Source organism: Hemibagrus wyckioides, linkage group LG11 (genome assembly GCF_019097595.1).
Source record: "Hemibagrus wyckioides isolate EC202008001 linkage group LG11, SWU_Hwy_1.0, whole genome shotgun sequence".
Lineage (NCBI taxonomy): Eukaryota > Metazoa > Chordata > Actinopteri > Siluriformes > Bagridae > Hemibagrus > Hemibagrus wyckioides.
The window spans coordinates 6,464,858-6,482,912 of NC_080720.1; the positions used below are offsets into that span (position 1 = coordinate 6,464,858).

At 36.3% G+C, this 18,055-nt stretch overlaps 1 protein-coding gene across 2 annotated transcripts in view; it reads left to right on the forward strand.

Annotated features, from left to right (window-relative positions):
- The window catches only part of brinp3a.1 (bone morphogenetic protein/retinoic acid inducible neural-specific 3a, tandem duplicate 1), a 57,692-nt gene that overhangs the window by 23,270 nt on the left and 16,367 nt on the right, over window positions 1-18,055 (forward strand). For both annotated transcript variants that reach the window (XM_058402173.1, XM_058402174.1), the window contains 2 exons: window positions 2,661-2,848; window positions 5,256-5,440. In XM_058402173.1, coding sequence (XP_058258156.1) covers window positions 2,661-2,848; window positions 5,256-5,440 — 373 coding nt within the window. The remainder of the gene's footprint in view (window positions 1-2,660; window positions 2,849-5,255; window positions 5,441-18,055) is intronic.

Genomic DNA, 18,055 nt, shown 5'->3' on the forward strand with positions numbered 1-18,055 from the left:
TTATAATGTACAATTCATCAAACATTTTCTTTCTTCTAGTAATTTAGTTACTAGATATTTTAATTTCTAATAAATCTGATTTAATATTTTGCTTCAGTGTGTAGAGCTGAAAACAGAAGCACAAATATCAAACATCAAATAATAATAATAATAATAATAATAATAATAATAATAATAATAATAATAATAATAATAACATTCATTATTACATTCATTACAGTTTAGCCATAAATGTTTGTCCTGCTACAAGAAGAACACCCCCCCACACACACACACACACAAAAAAAAAAACGAGTGGGAAAGTCAGTTCACTAAAGACTAAATAGCTATGACTTTATGAAGCTAGCTATAAAGGTTAGGTTTGACCTGTACATTTATGAACCTTAGTGTGTGTAACAAATAAAAAAACAAGAACAGGGTCATATGTGTCTGTTATTAGCAACAAGTTGTCTAATTCACCAACATATGCTAAGGTTTTTTGTGGTTTGTTATCTCCCCCTCTGATTCATTACCTCATTATCATTAATAGCACCTCTGTATTAGCTAGCCCACCAGGCAAGTAAGCTGCAATTTGTCTGCCTAAATAAAAAGCTGCTGCAATTTAGCAAAACTTTTGACAAGATAATCCCATAGAATAGATCTTTATTCAATGTTTGTAGTTCAACAAGTGGGAAAAGCTAGTGTGTTATACTGTAGTTACAGTACCAAATTGTGTCCACAACGAATTGTATTAATTGACTGAAATGTGTTAACTTGAAGCACATATGTGGAGGTCTTGGAAAATATATCCAGTGTTGGTGTGACGAGCCAAACATGAAGTGAAATGCTCACTCTTTCTACTTTGTCGTTAAATCTGGTGGGCATGTGATAGCTTAGTGTTTAAGGCATTGGTCAACTGATCAGAAGTTGTTGAGAAAGAAAGAAAGAAAGAAAGAAAGAAAGAAAGAAAGAAAGAAAGAAAGAAAGAAAGAAAGAAAGAAAGAAAGAAAAGCAGTACAGAACCATTTTGTATTGAACCATTTTGTGAAACATTGTAATATTTTTCTTTCTTTCTTTCTGTCTTTCTTTCTTTCTTTCTTTCTCTCTCTCTCACTCTCTCTCTCTCTCTTTCTTTCTTTCTTGAGGGGAAAAAAACAAAGGGGGCACTATATCAAAAAGTACAATATCATCTGCTGATAAGTTTGATTGATGATTCTATCAGATTCTATTAGTCTTAGTGGATTTTGAATAATCTTCATTTATATTAAACTTCTCCCCTTGCAGAAACAACTATAATTCTGTCAGCAAAATTTACATATCGCAATAAACACAATATCAATTTCAAACACAATATCAAATCTTTCTTCCTCCTAAAAATAGGCAAAAGTTTAAGATTAGGATTATTAGCCGTAGAGTTACGTCACGTCTGAATATATTGTATTTGGCCGGAATCTTTTGGCTGGATTGCTTTGGCCGCATTCTTTATATTCTTAAATGAAAGAAAATATATGTGGTGACTTTCAGAGCTAAAAATTTGTTTTGTAGAATAAACGTCATTCAGGTAGCAGTCTGGAAACGAGTGCAAAAGCATGTCACAATTTTCCGAGCAGCTCATTTTTCAGAGCTCCTTAACGTTCTCGCAATGTAATGGAGGCGGTCTCGGAGGCTTCCGGTGAGTGACAGCTTTACTGTGGCCTCCTTGTTTTCACCGGAGTGTGTTCTTTTCTGTTGAATCCATGCAGTCACAGCTCTTAGTGGGAAAGCATAGCAGGTAGTTCTTCAGTAATCCTTTTCCTGCTGTGCACCTGCAGCACCAGCACAGTGCTGGATTAGCCTCCGGCTCCATCCACAAACTGTCCATCAGCTCTTATGCTCTGACACAACGTCGATCATCTCTCTCCCTCCACTCTCTCTCTTTCTCTTCCTTCTCTCTCACTCTTTCTCTCTTCCATCGCTGTCTCTTTGCATTTACCCCACAAATAATTATCACTTTTCATTATGCAGATGCTCCCCAGATTCCTTCGGCTGAGTGACAATGCTTCCTTTTTTCCTTTTCCTGTTCTTTCTCCGCCCTACAACTCCACCCATCTTATCATTTCTGCACCTGTCTTATTTACGATAACATCAGCCTCCGTCATTTTATAAATAGCTTTGATTTTCTCTCCCCATGCCGCAAAGTCTAGCTAATGTTTATCAGCAGTAACAAAAAAGTCAGACAAAATAACCCCAGATTGCACCATTATGTAAAACCGTAGGGGGCGGGACAATGGGGGTTGAAGCCGTTGGAAGTTGGAGCAATGCCTAGAAATAGAGTTCGAACATAATGGCTCTTTTGTTGGGGAAAAAAAAATACACAAGAGAGATTCAAATAGCAGCTACTGGGGTCATGCAGTCATCACATTTTCTCCCCAGCAGGTCTTATCTGAATGAGTCTCACCCTCACTCACATGCTATGTGACGATTTATTTTGCAACTCATTTTGTGATTCTTTTTTTTTTTTTTTTGGTGCAGAGAGATCGAGATATCAATTTAGCCTCTTCAAAACATCTGAAACTACACAAAAGTCAATCAGTGTGGTTTAAATGTCTTTCACTGCTTTTCCATTACGCTCTCTATGGTGAGATTGAAGCTTGTTTTCTAACTCTGTGTGTGAATGTGTGTGTGTGTGTGTGACATTTCAGAGAGTTCGGACGCTGGAAGGTGAACAGCTTGGCGCTGGAAAGAGAAGACAATGGCATTGCTTTGCCCCTCGACCCAGAGTTCATGCAGACCATCAGGCAGCTGGGCCGCCGTCCCACCCTCAGTGCCATCACCGAAAACATCATCAAGAAATACGGAACACACTTCCTGCTCTCGGCTACACTGGGAGGTATGGAAATAGAGCTAAAATAGTATCCTTATATAACAAGTAATATATTTTACAGATGAAACTGATAAAGCATAATCATGCGTTGTGCCATTCCTAGTGTAAAATTGTTCTGTTGGATGCACCCGATTCACACCAATTACAGCTGTTTGGCCAGAGATAATTTTTTTTTTTTACCTATTGCTACAGCGGTACAGGAGAAGGCTAAAAATTACACTGTTGTGTGTTGTCAGCTGAATCAGCAGTCTAACTATACATTAACAAAATTGGTTACAGTGGCAATTCACTGAAGGGGAAAGGATGCAGGACATGATGGGAACCTGTGGTAGCTTTCTAAGAGAAAGCCTCTTACCTCTGACCTGTGATTTCACAAACTTCAAAAGTCAATAAGAAACCAAGTGGCTGGAAATGTGAAAAAGGAAATGAAAAAAACTTTACGTTGTAGGTTTGTTTATTCATTCATTTATTTATTTTTATTATATGTGTTGCCCTTTTTTTCTGGGAAAAAAAATTAGGTCTCATCCACCTAAAAAATCTAGGATTTCATAGAAAATGCTTTTTTTTTTCTCTCTCTGCCCTCTAAGATTGTCTTGTTAGTAATATTGTCCAAATTCAGTTGAGCAAATTGTTACAAATTTGTATAGAGACAAGTGTATAAATTACTGTAGCTATGAGCATTATTTGGGGAATCCAAAAATCAATAGCAGAGTCTATACCAAAGGTCAGAACAAAGGCAAGGAACATCAAACATGGATTATCCATAATCATTAACACAGCCAAAGGTCAAAAACCCAAAAGGAATGTTGAAACAAGAAAATAAGATGGAGATTTGAGTGTAAACTGTTTCAGAAATAGCAGACTTTAGGTTATGCAAGGAAGGAATTATCCACAGCCATCTTTAGGGTATCTGTATGGTACCATCCACACTAAATTCATGATGATTGTCAGGCTGTCCATGTTGGGTTATCCTCAGCAGCAGCAAGTGATTTTCCAGTGGACGAAAGATCCAAGCAGAACTGGGGCATCAGGAAGTATCAGGCAGGTTCAGAAAGCAGAATCAGCTTTATTGCCAAGAAGAAATATTAACTGTATAATAGTGTATAAAAGTGAACCAGTGCAAACGTTATATTACAAATGATACATTCAGGGCAGATGGAAAAACTGTACATTAACTCTACATTAGTGGACCAATGCAAAGCTCTCAGTTTGAGGTAGGAAGGTAAGATCAGGAGTAAGGAAAGAGGCTGGATATTTAGTAACAATTGAAAGTAGCATATATAGTGAGAGACAGAGAGAGAGAGAGAGAGAGAGAGAGAGAGAGAGAGAGAGAGAGGGGTTATAATCAGTGATTATAAATGGGACAGGTTTACACAATAAAAAAACAGACAACAAAACATGAGCACATGGGAACAGTGAAGTGAAAATTGGGAAACTGACCTTGATTTACAAGTACAAGAACACACTGGTTAGCTTTTGTGAAAATCTATTTTACATAAGCTACTTGAAGAACACTTTGAGAAAAGAATTTACTTCAAATGGCATGCACAAAATGTAAAATAAATAAATAAATAAAATAAAATAAAATATACCCCCTACCCTCCCATCACTTTATATTTGGGTTGAATCAGGCTTAACTCAATCTGATTTAAAATGCATTAGTGGGTTTCTTCAAAGCTTTTGGATTTTTGATTTATTTATTTATTTATTTGTAATTTCTTACTGGAAATTACCATATTTCTCTAATTAGCATAGCATTACCATTTCTGTAGATGGCAGAAAAAAAGAAACCTTTCTTTGACACATAAATTACCACCTCATTGCTCTGTACACTGAAAATAATTGATTATATAAATGAATAAAAAAAATGCCCAGAAGACAAGATAAGGTCATGCTCTCTGTGAATATGATGCTTATCAATATTAATTATGGGTAATTTGGTGACCCCAGTGTGTTGTTTAAAGCCTGTGCATGTTCTTTTAAACCTATAGAGAAATATAAAGGCTGTATTTTTAAATCGAAGCGTGGAAAGGCATTCTCCACGTCGTAAAAAGAAAGGGTCAGGAAAATATTGTTTTTGTGCAGTGAGGTGCGATTTTGGAGTTAAGTGTAAATGAAAACCCCACTGCTGGTGGATTTTGAATGTCACACCCCGTGTTGTGCCACTCCACCCATGTCAGCATGGGCACATCCATAAAAAATGAATTGAGAATAATCTGTCGAGCAGAACTAGAATTATGGGCCAGTATTATATCAGAAAGAGAGAGAGAGAGAGAGAGAGAGAGAGAACCCTATATCTGCCAAGGAAATGGAGCAAATGATGTTTTTATTCTTTAATATAATAAATCACTCTACTGTCCTGCCCTTTTCCTCCTTTCCTTTGCCCTCCTCACTGATCTCTGTCCTGTTGCAGGTGAAGAGGCTTTAACTATTTTTGTAGACAAGAGGAGACTGAGCCGCACTGCCGACCCGACCGACACCAACAGCACAGCTGTGACTCTGGAGGCACTCCACCAGCTGGCTGCCTCCTACTTTATAGACAGAGAGAGCACACTACGCAAACTGCACCACCTCCAGATCGCCTCGACTGCCATCAAGGTAACCCTGCGGCCTAGATGCTCACAGACCTGGGGACTTGACCCCAGTCTTCAGTGGCTATATTTAGAATTGAGCTACAGTTAAGCTAGGCCATCTCTATTGTTTGGAGGATGCAGCTGCCTCTTTTGGAGGGCAAGAAAAGAATAGGAGGCTTTTTTTTTTCCTCCGTCAATTTTAGTCAGGTGCCTGCTAGATGAATGTAAGAAACAGTAGCAGGGTTTAGACACGTGTATTTGTTTATATAGAATGCCAAGGAAATGACAAAATGTGTATGCAACAATGTTTTGAATTCCATGGTGTTCTATGAACATTTTTATTCTATCACAAAGTTCTAAAAAATGAATTTAATGAGAATAAGCATGATGTTGGACCCTCATGCATGCATTGGAGGTGCTATAGTGTTAGGATTTACACACATGGACTGCCATCTTTATTACAGACCACAGAGATCAGATTTGGAGAATGACATGGGCATCGCTTGCATATGTTTTAATCATCTTGTTGAGAGATACTGATCAAAAAGCATTATGCCACCAGCCACAAAAGAGTCCCAGAGATTTAATGATTAATCAGTCTATATAGGATTTCACAGAATTTTTAGTATGGTTGCAAACAAAAGTGTTTGATTTTTTTGCACAATCCTAGCCCTTAACTCTAACCTTAACTATAACCCTTAAACCTAACCCTAATCCTAGCCATAACCCTTAACTCTAACTCTAACCTTAAAACCTAATCCTTGCCTTAACCCTAACCCTTAACCTTATGTCTAACCCTAACCTTTTTTTTTTAGATTTGTCTCAAAGACTGCAAAAATGATGCACTACTAAGTGAATATTTAAATATACCTATTTATTTATATTTCTCATTAATTCAGTATATCCCTCCTTAGCTTTAAATACATGCTGCAGCTGGTGTGTGTATCAGTCCAGTTGTAACATGTTTTTCTCACCGATCTGTTCCTGCCATAGTAGCATGATTGGTAGGAGATCCAGTTACTGTGGAATGGCAGGCAGTTTTTCATAGTAAACACTGCCTCGGTGTGAATAAATGTATTGTGTTGGTTGTTTTAAGGTTGGCTTAATTGCAAAATATGGTCTAAACTTCATTGCACAAGGCTGTTAGACAGATGTACTGGAATTCTTCTCACATTCCATAGAGAATTCATTACAGTAATAGGAAGCAGGAAACAGTCTTTCTGACTGATCCAGACTGAAGTACTTTTGCAGTGTGCTGATTGAGATGAATAGACAGAAGCCTTTTGTGGCTGCTTTTACTATTTTGGCGTCCTGAAGTGATTGATGGAAATTATTCTAAGCACCAGCAACCTTAATTAAAGCGATGAGCAAAGACAGATGTGAATGTGAAGGTAAAAGAAATGGCGACTGTGTCCTGGTTACAGACCATGATGCAACATCAAGGGTGGCCTGTGCATGGGAGACGAGAGGCTGCACTTATTTTGGAAATAAGTGGCCATATATCAAATAAATAAATGGGAAATTGCAGGTACAATTATGCATCAGCATGAGGAATTATCTTTCAATTTCAATATTTCTTGGAGCGCCTTGCCCATTTGTCACCTGTTTCAATATAACGAAGGTGTTATTCTCTAATGAGCATGAGACAGATGAGGAGTATTTTCTGCACCATTGGTAATAAATGGATTTTTAACCTCAACGGTGTGCCGGGATACTGAATCAGGAAACACCAAGAAAGTGTCAGTTGACATCAATCATGGCTATTCATTTTAATTTAAGAGTCGACAAAGTGCATTTCACTCTGGAACCTGTGTTAAAAATCCCTGATCATTTCTTTATAACAAAGACTCATCCCAAGATTAATGGCTATGAAGTCAGTATATCTGAGGAACTGGCAATACATACCCTATACATACCTGCTATGTATACACATGCCACAGCTCTGTTGAATCCTCTGTTGATGAATTTTCAAAAATTTCACAAAACAAAAACACAGCCGCTCTGACATTCATTCCAGCTACATGTCAAATCAATATGTCGACTGTGTGCATAAGCTAAGGCTAATAGGAAAGGGATTTAAAAGGTGCAAAAAACCCAAAACAAACAAGCAATAAAAAAGCTAAAGTTGTATGGCAATTTTCTAGACATTTATTTAAGATTTCTGTGAATCTCTAGTACCAGATATGAATATATGGTGAATATTTAAAATAAAACAGACTGTACAATAATTATAATGCCATCATTTTACAAGACCTTGACTATTTTCCCAGACAAAATCTATTATTATTATTAGTAGTAGTAGTAGTAGTATCTGTTGTAGCTGTACTTTAGTAGTAAAATATATGGTCAATATTAAAGAAAAAAAAAAAAAAACCTGACTGCAATAATAATGCTGTCATTTTACATAACCTTCAGCAAAGGCAAAATGAGTAGTAGTAGTAGAAGAAGATGATGTAGTAGTAGTAGTTGTTGTATCAGCAGTAGTTGTAGTAGTAGTAGAGGATGTAGTTGCAATAGTAATAGTAGTAGATGTTGTACTAGCAGTAGTTGTAGTAGTAGTAGTAGAAGATGAAGTAGTAGATGCAGTTGCATTGGTAGTAGTATTAATAATTGCAGTAGTAGTAATAGTTGCATTAGTTGTAGATGTTGTAGTTGCATTTATAGTAGTAGTAGATGTAGTAGTAGTAGTAGTAGTAGTAGTTGTTGCAGAAATAGTATTAGTAATAGTTGAAGCAATAGTTGTATCAGCAGTAGCAGTTACAGTAGTGGATGTTGTAGCAGCAGTAGTTGTAGTAGTAATTGCAGTAGTAGTAGTAGTAGATGTAGTAGTAGTATTAGCAGAAACAATTGAAGTAATAGTTGCATGAGTTGTAGATGTTTTATTTGCATTAATAGTAGTAGTAGTAGTAGTAGTAGTAGTTGCAGTAGTTGTTACAGAAATAGTATTAGTAATAGATGAAGCAATAGTTGTAGCAGTAGTAGCAGTTACAGTAGTTGATGTTGTAGCAGCAGTAGTAGTAGTAGTAGTACTAGATGTAGTAGTAATAGTTGAAGTAATAGTTGCAGTAGTGGTGGATGTTGTAGTTGCATTAGTAGTAGTATATGTTGTAATACTAGTACTAGATGTAGTAGTAGGTGTTGATGTAGTTGTAGTAGTAGTTGCAGAAATAGTATTAGTAATAGTTGAAGCAATAGTTGTAGTAGTAGTAGCAGTTGCAATAGTAGATGTAACTTGCTCATATTTAATACCTACCCTTTGTAGATGTTGTAACTTGCTCATATTTAATATCTCCCCTTTGTAGATGTTGTAACTTGCTCATATTTAATACCTCCCCTTTGTAGATGTTGTAACTTGCTCATATTTAATACCTACCCTTTGTAGATGTTGTAACTTGCTCATATTTAATACCTACCCTTTGTAGATGTTGTAACTTGCTCATATTTAATACCTCCCCTTTGTAGATATTGTAACTTGCTCATATTTAATACCTACCCTTTGTAGATGTTGTAACTTGCTCATATTTAATACCTACTCTTTGTAGATGTTGTAACTTGCTCATATTTAATACCTACTCTTTGTAGATGTTGTAACTTGCTCATATTTAATATCTCCCCTTTGTAGATGTTGTAACTTGCTCATATTTAATACCTACTCTTTGTAGATGTTGTAACTTGCTCATATTTAATACCTACTCTTTGTAGATGTTGTAACTTGCTCATATTTAATACCTACTCTTTGTAGATGTTGTAACTTGCTCATATTTAATATCTCCCCTTTGTAGATGTTGTAACTTGCTCATATTTAATACCTACCCTTTGTAGATGTTGTAACTTGCTCATATTTAATACCTACCCTTTGTAGATGTTGTAACTTGCTCATATTTAATACCTACTCTTTGTAGATGTTGTAACTTGCTCATATTTAATACCTACCCTTTGTAGATGTTGTAACTTGCTCATATTTAATACCTACCCTTTGTAGATGTTGTAACTTGCTCATATTTAATACCTACCCTTTGTGTACGCTACTACCATTCTTGAAGTGATGTTCAGTCTGTGGGCAATCACACTACAGGTGCAGAATTAATGCATTTGCATGTATGCCACACTGCATTTTGCACCCTTGAGTAGAAACCTACAAACTCAACACTGCATATTCAATAAGACAAACATGCAAACATGCAAATGAGCAAACACACTCATTTGAAAAGAAACAATTCTCTGCAGGCGCTGATAGTAAATCAGATATACAGATCTAGTAATTAATAAACTGGCAGCTGGTGTATGTGCATGTCAATTTGGAAACATGCTAGGAATGAAAAATAAAATAAATAAATAAATAAATAAACGTCATGGGGGCATCCATCAAACCTCTCTTGTTTAATGGGAAGGAGTGAAAGATCTTTGAGCGACCTCGATTTTATGATTCCTTTCTCTCACTTTCTCTCTTGGAATCAGTCCAACTAAGAAATTTCCCTGAGAATTTATCCCTGAGATGGGAAAATGCTGGAAAATCAAAAGAAATGTTCTGCTTAATACAAGCAGATGGGGTCTCTTGTATAGTGCACATTATTATTTCATTTAAAAGGCTAAGCTGAAGCTGAACATATTAACCACTACTTTCCGCTCACTGAGGATTCCTGCTGATTTCAATAAGGCTCCAAATTCTATGGAGCAGAGTATAATCTCATTCTGATACAAACTTCCTTCCAGCGACAAGCTAGCTTTTTTATAGCACACACACACACACACACACACAAGGTGGCAAATATGATAGAATAGAACTTCTAGCAGCTGGTGAGGTACTCAAAGACTACTGCAGTATGCATAAATATATATGTGTATGTGATGCTAATATGGATATGACTGGATTATGGATCAGTGGCAGAATATGAGCTTTAGTCCAAAAAAGAAACTGAAATCATTGTGTCATTTTCACTGTTCAAATTAGCACCACTGCTTCTTTTATATAAAATATCAAGCTGTCTTAATAATAACACTATTATTTTTATTGCTGCATCTTTCAGTGTGCTGCTTTTGTGGGATTATAAACTTTTACTTTATATCCTGCTTTGAGATGTACAGTCTGTAATATACACAGTTAATTTTTAATTTTCAAATTTATTTATTTCCTTTAAGTAATAGGTATTAAGTATTTGTTTCCTTTAAGAATTATTTCAGTAATTTTTTAAATAATTGTTGGCTTTATTATTATTATTATTATTATTATTATTATTATTGTTTACTTTTTTCTTGAGTATTTTTTATAATTATTAATTTAAGGATAAAGGATAGGATTTATTAGAATCTATTATTTTATTTTACCTAACTAGAAAGCTCATATGCTTGTGAATCACAGGGCAGTTGGATTCTCTTAAGTAGAACACATACTGCCCTCTTCCACATGTTCAGAGACACTGCTGATTGGCTAGTATTGCCCAGATTTACAGGGTAGAGAGTAATGTCATTCCTCTCACCCAGAAAGCAGTGCCAATTCTTCTTGGTTACACTCCTAGCTATGGAAATCACTGTTCTGTTGCACCAGTTAGGAGGCCCATACACCCATTATAAAATGTGCCATCCTGTTTAGTAATAATAATAAAATATCCATTATTACCAAATTGCACCTGAATAATATGGATAGAGGTAATTTAGTGGTTAAGGTGTTGGACTACTGCTCAGAAGGTTGTGAGTTTGAATCCCAGGTCCACTAAGCTGCCACCCTTAGCAAGGCCCTTAACCCTGATTTTCTCAGTTGTATAAAAATGTAAGCCGCTCCAGATGAGGGTGTTTGCCAAATGCTATATATATCATGTTATGTACTGATATTTGACTAGTCTTAATTACCACTGACTGGTATCACTCACTGTTTATAGCCTTTGAGTTACTACACAGCTCACCAGAATTAGAGTTTGAGTTTCAGAGGTCCAGCTCTCATAATTGAGATGCTTCTTCTACGACTGATTACTTCCAGCACTGATGAGTTCATCTTGACCTTAAACTTTGTGCTTAATAGTCACATCATGACTGCATAGCATAAATAAAGTATACGTACGTTTGCTCCAGATTTTACAAAAGTACCAGTCTTGCTCATGGTGGAAGACCACATCCACAACCAACGTGCACATTTACTCTGAGTTCTTTATGTATTATGAGCCAAGTATCTGAAATGCAAAGTTCCCTAGCTCTCTGCTAAGCTATAGAAAGCTTTGCTGAGCAGTTCCTAGTAGCACCAGAGAAATGCACAAAGACCTTATTCACGCTTTATCCCAGCCAGGGCACGAATGCTTGAATACTCCTTTTAATATGCTTTCCATATTAATGCACTCTAGCAGAATGTAAGACTGATTCATGTTATTAGCATAAATTAAGGCACACCCAGGAACTATTTCTTCTAACAAATGCTTTTATGAAAATTTCTGAATAGCATAATTACTCAGGGCACATGCACAGAATTAAGCACATTTGTTCTCATCCCAATTTACGGGTTAAGACAATTTAGCTGCATGGCATTGTTCATTAGCTGTTTGTGTAAAACTCAACACCATTTAAAACTGATAATTAGTTTTCCTATACAGAATGCTACACAGGATAAATCTCCAGTGTTGAATGAACGCCTGTAGCGTTAATTAATGTCTAGCTGGTCTTAATTCACTCTGGGTGTTAACTCAACACTAGGGATGTCGATACATAACAGTGTTAAAATACTTATGAATACTGATGTCGCCCCTACACACATGCACACACTCGAACACAAATACCCCTCATTATTGGATATAACACTTTTCATTGTCACCTTAACGTATTAGAATTTCAGTTTCTGTTAATTTACCTCTATTAAATTAATTATGCAATCAAAGTAGTCATGAGAAATGCTAGTATATCTCCCGTATATTGGGGTGTTTAATTTATTAATTTTTTTTGGAAACTTTCAGAAGCCTCACACTTTATATATACTTTTTTATAGCCTCACTACTTTATAAACGTTGCACTCATTTCATTTAACACATCATTTAACATGTGATCTTTTATTTAAAATGTGTAGTATGTAATCTTTTATTTTGTGTCTGTACTAGGAATCACAGTCAACCCTTATTATAAGGTATTATATTTAATATTGGGTTCTTATAATTATCATTCGGATGATTATTCTTACAATCTTACAATTTATCCCCTTTTATACAGCTGAGCAACTGAGGGTTAAGGGCCTTGCTCAACTGCCTAGCAGTGGCAGATTGGTGGACATGGGATTCGAGCTTACACTTAGCTAACACATACTACCACAAGTTTTATTGGCCACTTAAAAATAGTTCAATCCAAACCTGAATAACTTAAAACTAAGGAGGGTTTTAGATTTTATTTAGATGTGAACTTTTACCTAATGAGTTTTGTTCATGTTAAGTTCCGTATTCAAATAAAGCCATTAATTAAATAATAAGTAATAAGTCTGCTGTGCTTTATAGCAACATCTTAGCAAACAACAGCGAATTGTGGTTAAAACATATAGATGGTGCTGTTTAACATAAAGCTGGACAAAACAAGCTGTGGTTACTGGGACATGTGGTTTGGGATAATGTTTTTAGGAAAGGTCATTTTTATGCTGCGAACAATACCTATAGCTGTAGAAGAAGGTAAGCTAGATCCTCCAAAAATCCCCATAAAAATCCTCAGAATTAAAAATTTAATCTCTGGTAGATTTACTGCTGTGCCGCTTTAGCTTCTTGCCTGCTTATTAACACTCTACATCTACATCCAGATTTCTGTAAAGCTGTTTTTTGTCAAGTTGTTAATATAGCTATAGAAATAACACGTAGGCTGGAGTTACTGTACGAGAGCTTCCTTTTTTTCTTTTTTCTTTTTTTCCTTCAGAACTTATACTTTAATGATAGCTGTGTGTATGCAAAGGGGTTTAAACTGAGATATTTAAACTAAGCAGTGTGATTTACCTAAGCAAATCTGACTGGTATAATTTCTTCCTCTTCTTCCTTACATTAAGGCCAGCTTCTAAATGTTCGGAACTCCATTCCACTTTGCCCTTGTTGCAGATTTGCTCATTGCTATGCATAGAAAACCCATCGTTATATTTGCATTCAGCCAATTTTCAATTTAAGTCAGACATCTGTCTCTGTTAAAAATTAATCTACTGATCCCTGTAGAAGCTCCTTGGATTTTAATTAATTGCATGGGCACATCAATAAAAGGAATTTAAATGCCAGTGGTCCGCTTGCTGAACGCTTTCCTCTCGATTCCCTGCTTTCCCACTTATGAAAGTTATTTTAACTCATTGAACGGAAATTAAATAAAACACCACAATGAAGATTTTCTGCTTGTGCAACTTATTAGCAAGATCTCTGAAACTTTTCTCTTTTCTCAGTCATTCTTCTGTAGTTTGCCTGGAATCAGTTTTTCACAACACAATTATGTCAAATCCATTTTTTTCCTGCTCTTTTGTCCATCTTCTACATATACTTCTCCATATGTCTCAAAAGTTAATGTCAAAACACATCCGTTTCTGAATTGCTAAAATATCATTCACGTTGAGTTTCTGGAGGAAGCGTGGTTACTTTTTTTTTGCCTTCAGGGAAAATATTAAAAGAGCTTTCTATGGTATGAAGAATCATTTTTAAGTGTCAGGGAAAGAGATGGATTTGCCTTCAGGCAGCCTTTTTGTCTTCCCATATGTCAGAGCCTTGACATAGAGGAGCTTTAAATCAAGCTTTTGTCAAGAGTGATTGGGCTGTGATCACTCCTTCGCAATGCTGTGCTGAAATGGCACAGATCTGGTTTTATTAGCAAGGCAACTCAATATTGAGGTCTCTTGAAAAACACATTTCTTTTCATATTTCATATTTTGAAATTCTTTTTATCACCAAGAACAAAAATGGATATGCAGAGCAAATAACACATTCAGATTCAGAGTTATTTTTTAGCTTAATAGAGTATATGAAAGAATGATAAGGAAAATTAATATTGCACTCTGAAAAGGAATAGTTCTATCTAGAACCTACAATGTACAAGAACCAACAATCAGTTGCCTCAAATATGGAACTTTAAAAAAGTTCATGTAAAGATTTTGATGACTTTATAGAAAAGAATCCAATCCAAAGCAGCACTGATCCACAACTCTATTCAGTAAGCATGTACCTATTTTTTTTTTTTTTTTTTTTTACTACATTATAGGGCTATCAATTATTTTTGCCACACGTTTATTGTTATTTAATGTTAGAGGAACAGAATTGTTATTGAAAATGTTTGCTGATGTTCTATGTGATTTATTTTATTTTTTTTGCTAACATAATCAGTTGTTAATTTTGAAAAAAAAAAGTTGACAACAGTTTGTGTTAAACTTCAGATGATTTTTTTTTTATAGTTGAAATTATATTGTATTATAATTATATTAACTGTTTTTGGCATGAAATAAATGTTGCAGTTATGCACAAACTTAGTGACATGTGGCATCATCCACCCAACCATCCATCCACCCAACCATCCATCCACCCAACCATCCATCCACCCACCCACCCATCCATCCATCCATCCATCCATCCATCCATTTTTTGTCCCACTTATCCTACACAGGGGTCAGGGGAAGTCTATCTGAAGTCTATCCTATTGGACGTAGGGCACAAAACGAGGGACACCCTGGTCTGGATGACAACCCCTTCTATTGCACACTCATATACACACTCACACACTACAGACAATTTAGGGATGCCGCACATGTTTAGACTGGGGAAGGAAAACCAGAGCACCCAAAGAAAACCCTGGAAGCACAGGGAAAACATGCAAACACTATGCACACAGTAGAGGCGGGAATCAACCCGATACCATAGGTGCGAGTCAGTCATGCAGATCACTAAGGTTATGTGGCATCATTTAACATAAATAAATCCTGAAGAATCCTGAACAGTAACAATGGAAAGTATTATTGCTAGAAAATGAGGAGCAGATACAGAAAAAGTACAGAAAAATAAATAAATAAATGAATAAATGCCATTCGAAATGCTAGTAGGAGTGCCAGTCCATTATAATCTTCCCACAGAACTCCATAAAAGAAATATGCCTGATTTTGGTGCCATGTTTCAAAAAAAACCTCCAGGTCACCGTGCTTTCCTCATTGTAGTGCAAATAAAAGCTGCTCTGCTCAGCATTTCCTGTCTGAGCCTGTGTATCTCATACATGCAATGAGCACCTGACTTGGATTTACTGATCTCCCATCACACTTATTCATCACACATGGATGAGAACAATTGATTCCCCAGGGTCCTGAGTATTATCGATTGTACCTGGTCTATCAGAGCTGAGTTATATTTATAGTATATTCCTGAAACCTTTCATCGAGCTGCAGCTTTGGATTTCTGGTTATTAAGACAATGTCATTTACTCCATAGAGTATTTGGCTTATGATTATACCATAGCACAGGTGGATTCTTGATTCGGATTGGTTGGAAGGTATTGATTGAATTTCCTTTTTATTTTCTAACTATTCTCCAGTGGCATGTATAGCCAATGCCAGTAAAGCTGTTCCTTCAAGTTTTCTGAATTGGAAGCATCACAGGGTGGGATTTATAATGCAACAAGTGAAGTTAGATAGATAGTGCTTAAAGTTGATGTGTTGGATCCTATAGACTTTATTTAAATTATTATTAGTAGATGACTGAGTCAGATGATCTCCTGTCAGGTTAAATCCCACAGAAGAGCTATTGTGTCAAAGAAATGCTGAAAAATTCAACAGAAAGGTGTCAGAGCACACAGTGCATCATTTGGTGTGTGTGTGTGTGTGTGTTGCTTAGCTGGAGAAGAGATGCAGTATGCAGGATGCACTATGAGAAGAAGGAAAGCTAGTGGAAGCAGTGTGATGCACTAGGCAATGTTCTGCTGGAAAACTTGGGTGTTGTCATTCCTGTGGATGATATTTTGATATTTTCCACCTACCTAAACATTGTTGCAGACCATGTGTACAAACCATGAATGGTTTGAGGAACATAACAAAGAATTCTCAAGATCTCAGATCTCACTACTTTCTAGCTGGACAAACAAGCCTGATCCTTGAACAAGCACCCACATCCCAACTCACAGGATCTGCTTCTGACATCTTGATACCACCACCTTGTAGAGGTCTTGTAGAGTCCATGGATCAAAGTCAGAACTATTTTTGCAGCACAAGAGAGATCTTCCCAGTAGTAGGCATGTGGTTTTAATGTTGACGTGTGTATATTACACCAGCAACCCAAAGCAAGATCAACAATTCATTTTTTGGAGCTAATGCTATGATTGAGTTTTCATTTCTATTGTCAGAAATATTTTAGATGCTTGACATGACCAATAAAAGATAACAAAATACCCATAAGAAAGTCAATGTATTCTTTGTGACATGTTGTGTTTGCAGAATATAGCCACAGAGCTTGGAATGTCACTGTGACATTTCAGAGGAAACAATACAATGAATAGTGCAGGCAGAAGCTGAACTGCATGTACTCTGGTTCCTTTCTCCCTTTGGACCTGCCAGAAACGAGACTGCTGCACGAGCCTGCTGCTTTTTTTATTTCTTCATTTTTTTTTTTATGTCATCTTTCTTCACTTAAGTGCTATTTGCACTTCAACTTCCTACCATGTAGATAATCTAACATAGTTATTTTAGAAATATCTCAAAAGCTGCTGCTGTGATTACGCTCATCTCAAGGCTCTTATTCACAATATGCTCATACTCATCATCTGACAGATTTTCATCATATTCACATATTGTTTGCCTTTTCATTATCTCTGTCCCTAAGAAGATGACAGGGTTCATTTTGAGTCTGGTTCTTTGAATGGTTTTATTTGTTATTCTGTCTGAAGGATTTTTTTTGTCCTCTTTAGAAAGATATATTCTTCTGCACTGCCACTTGGTGAAGAAGTCAAAAAGAACAACAACAACCGAAAAAAAAAAAAAAACAATCCATACAAAACACTGGTTTTTATTTTAAAAAATTAACCGCAACGATGTCCTTTATACTGTATATGGTGTAAAGCGACATCCATGTTTTCCTACTTCACGTTCTTAGACAAGAAGCCTGACAAACTGTGTCAAAGTGGAATATGTACCTGTGTAGACAATACTGGAATCAGGGGTAGAATGCACTTGAGGCTGTACCATTGTGCTCACTGTTTTCTCCAGGCTCTGCCTGTGAAGATAAGAGGATCTCACCCTTCACCATGTTTGTAGGAGACTTCTTCATCTACTTTTTTATTCTGTTACTTTAGTAGTTTCTCTCTTCTTACCTTCCAGTGCTTTCTCTAGAGATATGCCAGCCCTCGACCCTATAATGGATCTGCTGAAATTCTTAGTTAAAATACAAAGTATAGATATGTAAATTTCCAGGCAAACCTTCACTTCCTTCCTCCTTCCTGGCATCAGCAAACCATGTTTTTTTGCACTGCACAGCAGTTTTCAGATTGCAAGGGAGCTTGAACTTGCATTTCAAGCTCACTTGACTTCATCAATTCAAGAAGGCCTGGTGACAGTGTGCTTAAAATGGGCTTGCGTCTCGCACACAAGTGGATGAGTAAAGGCTGACGGGTAATATCATTGACTGAGAAGATGCTATTTATCCTATTTATATGCTTTTTTGCACTTCAGAATGTGCTCGCTTGAAAATGT